The 10,232-nt window shown below is 44.4% G+C and overlaps 1 protein-coding gene across 2 annotated transcripts in view; it reads left to right on the forward strand.

Annotated features, from left to right (window-relative positions):
• TIPE3 (TNF alpha induced protein 8 like 3) overlaps positions 1-2,102 on the forward strand; it is a 424,743-nt gene extending 422,641 nt beyond the window's left edge. For both annotated transcript variants that reach the window (XM_086959012.1, XM_086959011.1), the window contains exon 2: positions 3-2,102. In XM_086959012.1, coding sequence (XP_086815138.1) covers positions 11-565 — 555 coding nt within the window. In that variant the 5' untranslated portion in view covers positions 3-10 and the 3' untranslated portion in view covers positions 566-2,102. The remainder of the gene's footprint in view (positions 1-2) is intronic.
• Positions 2,103-10,232: the final 8,130 nt, after the last annotated feature.

A 10,232-nucleotide genomic window follows, 5' to 3' on the forward strand; every position in this document is an offset into this window, starting at 1 on the left:
AGGTCCTGAAATGTTCTGCTCGAAAAGCCTGGCCTTGAAAGCCCAGAAAAAAGTGCTGAGCAAAATGGCGACGAAAGCGATGGCAAACATGCTCATTGATGACAAAAGCAGCGAAATCCTGGACGAGCTGTACAAAGCCACGAAAGAATACACGAGGAACAAGAAGGAAGCCCACAAGATCATGCAGGACTTGATCAAAATTGCAATCAAAGTGGGAATCCTGTACAGAAACAATCAGTTCAGTCAGGAAGAGTTGGAGATTGTTGACAAATTCAAAAAGAAGCTGAACCAGACGTCCATGACAGCTGTGAGTTTCTATGAAGTCGAATACACCTTTGACAAAAACATCCTTTCAGGACTGTTGAACGAATGCAAGGATTTGATGCATGACCTGGTGAAGAGACACCTGACGCCAAAATCTCATGGGCGCATCAACCACGTCTTCAACCACTTTGCGGACATGGATTTCTTGACCGCCCTCTATAGCCGCGACGGGAAGTGTAGACCATACCTCAAAAGGATCTGTGATGGCGTCAACAAACTCCTGGACGAGAGGATCATTTAAAATGTTGCCTTTCACATGGAACAAAACTTTGGTTGAAACTGTTCCATTGACATGGTACTGAGGTGCTCTCCTTGCAGGAGTTGGAGCTCTTCATTTGCCCCAGACATTACCAGCCTTTTTTGCCTGGCATACTCTGACTTCTGTTGGTACACTGAATGAGGCCTTTAAACAGACCTTTGACTATCTTACTCATGCTGGGAAACTGCTAATGATTGACGCGTTGCAAAAATGCCACATTTTTTTTACTGTTAATCAGGACGCAAGTGAAAATACAATCCTACATTCTTTAAAAAACAAAAATTGCAAAGCGATTTAATGTTTGCTAGCACAGTAAGCAATGGCTCTAATCTTTACAGTGCTGTTGGTAAATAGTGTTTCTATTGTTTATTATGCTTGGAAGTCTGTTAAGAGTTGCCTTCTTTTGTTTCCTTCAAATGCACAATTCTGTAAGTTTCAAATTGTTAGGTGTTGCATTTCTCTCCAAATAGCTGTAATGGACATAGTCGTGCCCTTTGAAATATTGTGCTTTCTGTTGATAGGTGCCCCATCCCCTCAACCCCCGGTCGTTTCATGCCTACAGAAATAATAACACCACCATCTGTATCTCAGTAAGTCTACCTTTCAGTAGGACCACATTTATTAAAATAAAAAAAGCAGATTCCAGCATAACGCGTGCGCTTAGTCAGAGTAGGTGGTTTTAGGAGGCGGCACCAGCCCTAATATATGGGCGCGGGAGCTCATATATCGTCACACAGAGCAAAAGAGAGAAAAGGAGAAAGATACAAATAGTAAAACAATAACAATGGGAGAGAAAAAGAGAGAAATAAAACCAATCAGAATGAAAAAAAGACACAGGAAGTGGAAGAAAGGGGCCTGATGTGGAATCAAACCTAGGCAGCCTTCCTATTCACCAACGCCAACAATCAGCAGCACAAGTGGGCTAGTCTCCCAAGAAACATCTGGAGACCCTTTCCCGATTTTTTTTCCATACATAAATTAAGCACATTGTGCGAGTAAAATATGCTAAGACATTCCCAAATTAATCATAGTTCTGTAGATTAATCATTCACTAGCACTCAGTTTAAAAAAATGTTTACTTGTAGCGTTTTAGCGAGAGTACGCACAAAAGAGGCAAAGCTCACTCGGCAGGCTGCATTCTTAGTACACGTATTCAATAAGAGGTTTACTACACCATTTTTTCATAGTTGTCCCGTTTCCTATAAACTGAAGCTTTAATAAATTGTCTTTACGGTAACAAATGTATTAAAAAAAACAATAAAAAACCCTTCCCACTAATATGTAATCATTGGCCAGTTTTGTCAATTAAAAACTCGTGCATTATCTTATTGTTTTACATTTTAAAAACCTGGCCTTTCCTCGCCCTAAACGCACAGCATTGCCTTTCACTCACTCAAGAAGCAAACCACCATTTCCCCGAGGTGGCCCTGCCTGCGCAGATGGAATCCTCCCCGTTCCCACACTGTGCTCTGTCTCTTTCAAGCTTCCTTTCTTTCTCTGGCAGGATGAGCCATGCTAGGTCGGGAGTGTACATGTTCTCTCTCCTGAAGAGGTGTCGAAGGCCTCGTATACTTTAACTCTACATGGAGACATCAGGGGCCTTATTTATGAAGGCCTTGCGCCACCGGTGCGTGTCTTTTTCCCATTTTAAAAGTCACGTAAAAGTGGCGCAAGGCCTTCATAAATAAGGCCCCTTCGTGCTGCTGGCCTGTTGTTGGCTGTATCTCTGCCTGAGAAATATCCCTACAGGTTGCTTGGCTTCCTGCTGATTATTTTGCACTCAGACCTGGTATTATCTTAGTTATTCTATTGTTGGAGACATCTTGCCTAGTTTATAAGGAGTGAACAATTCTCTGTAGCCAGTTACCAGCTGCTGACTCGCAGACAGCCCCGCTGTCCAGGACGCACACACTTGCAGTCAGCTTCCACACGCTCTGTGACGCAAGCTCTTGATTATCGCTTTGATGCTACCTGACGCACACTTAAATAAGAGGGAAGAGGGCCTTGTCTGTACCACACAAATGTAAGTATGTATTCGTTGTGTTCTTTCTTACCTTTAATTAAAAAAAATACACGTAAAATATACCTATTTTTAAAGGCAGCTACATGCGGGTAAGAACTACTAAGACACGCGTGTGCACGTAACCATACACAAAACCAATAGCTTATCACTAGGCTTTCCTCTCCATCTAAGCTTAGTTGCGGCAAGATTGTGAGGCAGGAGGCACCAGCATATTCGATGCACCTCATTCTCCGAGCAAAAACTCCCTCAAGTCATTCAATTGTGCTAAAAAATAAATACTACACTAATACTCTGGTCTTCAGGGTCCAAATAACGTGCCTTCAGCTACTTAACGGTGTTTATGAAATAGAAACGAAGACAGGAGGTACGTCGTGGTCAGACCTCCACAGGAGGGTGAAGGCAGCCGGACGCAGCAGGAGTCAGCAATTCCAGAGTCGCATTCTTCCACCAATTGTAGAAACCTATATGGAATAAACACACACTCTCTCAGCACATATGATGAAAGAGAGAATTGTGAGGTGTGGCACGGGGTTGAATTTCCAAGGGGAAGTCTCACACAATCTTTCATTCTTGCAAACCACAAAGAAAGGGCATTTTGATTTATGCAACACATGTCCTGTAAAAGTTCAAGATTAAGACAGTTTCTCTGAAATAATGGACAGGGGCGTCTCCTGCCCATCATCAGACTTGGAAGGTTACACAATTATAAAACACCAGACCAATCAAAAGAAGCCAACACTACGTGATCCCTGCATGGTCTGAGGTGGTGGGGCTGTTGCTACCCATGTGCCCTTTGTTTGGGACCTCCCAAGCTAATGCAATGTACTAGTAACGGTAAATGTTATCTAAAGGATTTGTAATATTGGTCTAGTCAGGGACACATAAGCGTTGCCACTTCTAAATATGGTGTGGCCAAATGTCTTTTGCTAAGCTAGCATCATGTGCTGTGTGGATGATGTCCTTGAGCAAGCCTTGCATTGTGATGGCAAGCTTACTTACAGTAAAGCTGGATCAGTTCATTCTCTTCTGTGCACGTTCTACAGGCCGTTGGTAGTTATTTAGTATCATAAGGCTGGGCAGCTCATCCTTCTTAGACAATAATTATAAAATGGCTTCCTCGCTTTCCTTTATTCTTTGCATAACACAAGTTAATTCAAGGAAGACTCATTTATTCTTTATTGCATAGCTTTGCGCTCTCAGTAGTGCGAACCATGTGTCGGTCATAAGAATGATCGTAAAAGAATTTAGATTCAAGTGACATTCTTCTGAAGAGAATGAAAGCCAGAAAGAATGATTAATAAAACAGAAGCCAACTGCATCTGGATCTAAAATAAAAATTTAATGTATTTATACTGAGCAGTTGGAATCAAAGGTGGGTTGGTTTTCAAAGATATCAAATTTTTAACCAGTTAATATTCCCCACATCTTTGAAGAGAAATTACAAAATAACTTGACTCTCAACTCCAGAGGTGAAAGCGACCTGATTAGAGGGCAGTGTTATGTCAAAACTGCCTGGGATAGCGGGGACTGCTCAAACGTAGGACTTCTTCACCATTCTGGTGATCCCTTGCAGCCTACACTTTAAAGAGTGGTCATTCAAGGATGAATCCAGAGCTATTTCCATTCAGTACCTGGGCACCATGCCAATTGCAATAGTATACTGCAGCACCTTTGGTCATTATGTTTTAAAATACGTGGGGGCGGATTTAGAAGCCCCTTTAACATGGGAAAAATGACGCAAAAGTGGCGCAAGGGGCTTGTAAATCTGCCCCGTCATATTTTCCAACCACACAAGTTTCTCATGCCACTTACCCATCTAGTGCTCCACATTTCCGAAAATGTGTTCTGGCTCCCTGCCAGATGTATGAAGGAAGGCGTCTGCACTGCCTCTGGCTTCTGCTCCCTTAAACATAGATGGCCTCAGCATCTGAGAACAGTCTATGGAGTACAGATCCATTGTTTATACAAGAATGTGCTATACCTTAAGCACGGAAAAGCTGAAAGCGGAAAGTAGAGAAGTTGGAAGCTGAGATGGACATGCCTACATGCTGCAGCAACCTCCAGAGTGAAATTCAACAGCCACTTGCAGTACTCTTTAAACAACGATCTTTACTCTGTCTGGCCCTCTACGGTTTAAAAGATTTGTAGAATATTCAGAAAGACAGGACTCACATATCCAGGATTCAGAGGTTTTCTTGAGTAGTTCTCATTAATTTCGAAAGCATTTGAGTCCTTTTTTTTAAAGCAAACTTTATTTGGGTTTACAAAAGGTTCAAGAAATCATCAATGTATCATAGTTACCATAGTTCAGGAGAGTAATACGCTGGACCATAATATACGCATCTCAATAGCAAAAAAAATATAAAAGGACACTGGTCCTCCCTCCTCCTCCAGCAAACCAAAGAACAGGAGTTATTTGTGACATTTCTTGGACTGGACTGCTACAGATATCTTTCATCTCTGAATCAAACTCCCTTCCCTCAGTTAACCCCACTCTTGCCCTCCCCCAGGCATGTCACTTATGTGTAAGCTACTCTTTTGTGTTAATCTTTTGTTTCCAACATTGTTTCACCATTGTCTAATAGAGCACTTTAGGAGCCTCAGTCAATGAGAGTGGCTATGTGTTGGGGTTGTTATCAAACTCCCTAGGGCTATGAGTTAGGTGGGGGTATATAATGCTTAGCCGATCTCTACCGGGGGTTTTTCCCTCATTTCCTCATCTTCAGCATCATCTGGTGTTCAGAGTAGCACTACTAAGGTTTCCCATGCTCTCACTGCTTCCAGCATCAACTCGCTTCCCGTTCATTTAGCTATTTGCATCCTGATTATTCCTTCTCTTTCTGCCCACTTAATGAGTTCTTTCTTCCACCTGGCTATATTTGGGCCGTGTTTTGCTTTCCAGTGCATTGTTATTTCTCTCTATGCTAGTAATAAGCCCATGTCTATACATTTACTTGTGATTTTATTTTAAGATGTGTATGGAAACCAATGTAATAGGCAGTACACCTGAGACGCCTCCACTTCCCTGTTAGTAATATCTGCCAACAGTGGTGTTACCTCTTCCCAGAAACTACCCAGGTGCGGGTAGGCCCAGAACATATGTTTGAAATCCACTCCTTCCCTATTGCATCAAAGGCAAGCTGCTGTTTGGGACTCAAAATATTTATTAATCTTCTCTGGGGTAAGGTATGCCCTTTGCAAGATATAGAAATGCACTAATTGGAATCTGGCATTCCTGGTGCTCTTCCAAGCCCTCTCCACTAGCTCACCCCAGGGTTTCTCTGGAATAACCTCGTTGAGGTCAGCCTCCCACTTCAATCTCAACTCCGTTAAAGGCTGCAATGTTTCTTGCGTTGTTCGCCTGTATAAACACGTGACCGCCTTAATAGTACCTGCCGCCATTACCATTTAGTGATGTCCATGGCTTAGTGAGACTCTCTCTCCAATACTTTCTTATGGCCACGGTGAGGGCAGAATACAACAGGAAGTCCCCATTGGGCAAATCATATCAGTCTTGTAAATCGTTAAATGGGATCATGACGCTTCCTTCGTATAGGTCTCCTATAGTACCCAGTTCTTGCTCAACCCAAGTCGTCAGTCTCTGCCAACTGCCCCCATGGGGTAGGGCCTTATACATGAGTAACGGAATTTCCGGATCATAAGAGCATCTCATTTGGGCTCACCTCAAGCACCTATTTCAGCATAGCTGGGCTGTGGGTAGGGCAAAGGATCTAACGGGAAGTTTCAATAACATTGGGGATATCACTCAATGTTACTGGTTCCTTCCTCTGCTCTTCCATCCCTCTGATGCTGCTCACCACCCACTTTGTGAGCCATTGTAGCTGTGCTGAGATGTAGCAGGCCTTGAAGGCGGACACCGCCAACCCTCCCTCTGCTCTCGGGTGCATGAGAATCCCAAGTGCCACTCTTCGCCTGCCATTCCCCCATAGAAACCCCACCACCATCGACTTTTAGTTGGGTAAAGTACTTTGTTCGTATCCAGATCGGCAGGGTCCCAAAGTAATACAGCCATCTCTGCATAGTCACCAACTTAAGCAGGGCCACACGGCCAGCCAACGACAATGGTAAAGAGGCCCAAAGTTACCTTTTGTACCTCTAATGGCTCTCCCAATGTTACCCTCCAGGATGTCTCCCTGGTTGTGGTATATTTGGGTACCAAGGGACGTCACGCTCTTATCCTCCCATCTGACTCCTTCCGTGTCTTGTGGGCCTATCCTACCCTCCATCGCGGGGAATAGACATTACTTTGCCCAGTTCACCTTCAGCCCAGCTGCTACTTTTAGTGCCTGTAATAATTATTTTGCACCCCCCCAGCACCTCCCACATGTCTGCTAAGAACATCAGTAGATCGTCAGCGTAGATTGCAATGTGGTGTATTTGCCCAGAAACATTAAGGCCGTGATGGTATTGTCCCGTTCTGGCCCTAGCTGCAAATGGCTTCATCGCCAGGGGGAATAAAAGAGGGGAGAGCGGGCACCCCTGTCCTACATTATACATGTCTGATATGAGCCCACCTGTTTTAACTCTAGCAGTAGAGTTGGAATATAAGAGAACTGTCCAGCTCACAAAGCTATCTCCCAATCCAACTTTCCTCATCACATGGAATAGATAAGGCCATTCCAGGCTATCAAACGCCTTTTCTATATCCACTGAAAAGACCATCACCACCTCCTTCTAAAACAAGTCTGCTTCTAGTACCCTTAAGAGGCATCTGACATTAAGGGATGTGTCTCTGTTGGGTATAAACCCAGATTAGTAGCTATGTATAAGGGTTGTCATGTGGGGAAGCAAACGTGTTGCCAGCACTAGACTCAGGATTTTGTATTCTAGGTTAAGCATAGAGAGCGGGCGGTATGTTGCCCTATCCCAGGGTGGTTTACCTGGCTTAAGTAGCGGTACTATGATTGCCTCTCTGGTCGAAATAGGGAGGTGCCCCTACTGTTTCGCATCATTGTACAGCTTTACCAGTCTGGGGGCTAGTAAGTCAATTAATATTAGATAGAATTCAACGGGTAGGCCATCAGTCCCCGGTGTTTTTTTCTGTGACATATTTATAATAGCTCCTCTGACCTCTCCAATCTGTATGTCCTGCCACAAGGTCTCTGCTATATCCTCGTCTAAGACTGGAAATTCCATGCCTTCTTCGAACTCATCTCTGCCCTCACCCACTTGGGATGATCTACTTTTGTATAGATCAGTATAATAATCTAGAAACAGGTTATTGATGCCTTGCTGGTCATACCATGCTTCTCCATTCGGTTCTCTAATCTTCAATATGACCGAGCCCCTCCTGGCTGGGTTGGCCAACTAAACTAATAACACTCCTGACTTATCCCTCTCCATATGGGCTCTGGTTATATATTTGTTGTAGTCGAAACAGCGAAGGTGTTCTATCTGCACTACCACATTTTCTCCAGCCTCTAAAATGTCCCCCTGCTTATCAGTGTTCTCTGGTCTTTCCTGATTGAGTTCCCTGAGGTGCTGGTCCGCCCTCTGTATGTCCTCTAGTAAGGTCTTCCACGTTCCCACCATTCCTGATATACATCGCCCCCTGATGACTGTCTTAAATGCATCCTACTCTATCAAAGAACTCGATGCTAAGTTAGCATTGTCCTGTAAATAGTGTTCAATGGCTGTGCCTATTTCCCCTTGGAACACCTGATCCTCTAAGGCCCCGGGTCACAGATGTCATGTGGGTATTTTGGGCCTCACTTGAGATCACTGCAAACTTATTAGCTCTGGGTTGTGGTCAGAGATCGTCCGAGTGAGGTATTCACTACTACGCTGTCCTTCATGTACGTCAGTGGAGCACAATATGGCATTCAGTCGGACATGAAGGTCATGCAGTGCCGCAAAGAAGGAGTAATCCTGGGCTCCCGGGTGTTGGGCTCTCCAGGAATCCACCAAACCAACTGCTGCCAGTTCTGCTGTGTTTCTGCTATTTTATTTGAGGAGGCATCAGGAAGTGGCGGTTGGGAACGATCCAGAGCAACATCAGAGAGGCAATTAAAATCCCCTCCTAATAGTACCAAACCTGTAAGAATAGAGGCCAATTTCCCAGAGAGGTGTGAAAAGAAAGTTGGTTGCTCCGAGTTAGGTGCATATATACTCCCCAGACTTATATCTCTACCATCCAACCTCCCAGAACCCACTATATCTCTGCACTTGAGGTCTATAATTTTTTAGTGCATTGAAAGGGTACACCCGTCCTCACCCAGATCTGATCCCTCGTGCAAACACTGAGTAATTGGTATAGAATGCTTGCCCTATCCAACGACGCTGCAAAACTGCTCCTTCATTTGCCATAATGATGGTCTCCTGGAGCAGTGCAAGCTGGACCCCCCTATGGATCAAATATGCCTAAATTTTATGACGTCGTACCATTGATATGCATGCCCCGTACATACCACGTAATACATTTTAAATCTAGTGAGGGTCTTATTGTGTGAGGTAAATCGCGCATCTGCTATATTCTGCCATTGTGACACGCCTGACCCCAAGTAACTTATCAATAACCAAACAAAACCCCCAACTCCCCCTCACCAGGACAGTCACCAACTCGGAAGCATTTGAGTCATATGTGGAAAAACTTCACCAGGATGTAGAGGTAGGAGAACAGCTAAACTCTGCAAACCAGAAGTAGGCGAATACTATGGGGCAGATTTTCAAGAAAGTGACTTATAGTGGGTTCCGCAAGAGATTTGGCTGCACCGCCCTGAGTCACTTTCAAAGCACAGGGTTGCAACATATTTACAACAATATGTCACATCTCTGTGCTTCCCCCTGTGCTAACGCACAAACTGTTGACTTGCGCGGGCGCGGGCATTCTTGCACCATGGTGCAAGGATGCCTGGGTCGTGGGGAGATTGTTTTTGTTCCAGAAGGGTTCCCTTCCTGCACAAAAACAATCTGGAAATGCAGTTTTTCGCCTTCTATGTGTGCTGCATTAGCATACATAAAAGTTGAAAAACATAATTGTTTCAATGATTGTTTATGTGCAGGAAGGGAACCCTTCCTGAACAAAAGCAATCATTAGAGGTGATTTTCTCTTACTATTTGTGCTGCAGAATAGCACGCATAGAAAGACGAAAACAACGAGGAGACATGAATTCATTTCTCTTCGTTCAATCATTCAATCAATCAATCAATCATTTGTAAAGCGCACTACATACCCACCAGGGTATGTAGTGCGCCTCCCTAAGCCTCCACTGTGGAAGTGCAGAATTCGCACGCATTTCCAGATTTACAATTCCTCGTAAATCTGGAAATGTGTCAGGTTCCATGGGTGTTGCATGGGAACACCCATAGCAACACTCATGGAACGCCACTTTCACGCAAAGTGTTCAGTGCAAAGGGGCCATATTTACAAGGACAGGAAAAGTCACACAGGGTGGCTTTTACAGTCCTTGTAAATATGGAGCAGTTAACCTCATCGCTGCGGCGCAAATTACGCCGCAGTGCTGAAGATTCCAATCGCGGGTATGGTCATGACGGCTCCCGGCCGTCATCAGCACATGCCCACCGCGACTCATTACGGCCGGGAGCCGCCAAGAGCATCAAAGAGGTTAAATGCGCCACTGGTACGACACAAAAAGATACGCAGCA

This window comes from Lissotriton vulgaris, chromosome 2_1, assembly GCF_964263255.1.
Source record: "Lissotriton vulgaris chromosome 2_1, aLisVul1.2, whole genome shotgun sequence".
Taxonomy (NCBI): domain Eukaryota; kingdom Metazoa; phylum Chordata; class Amphibia; order Caudata; family Salamandridae; genus Lissotriton; species Lissotriton vulgaris.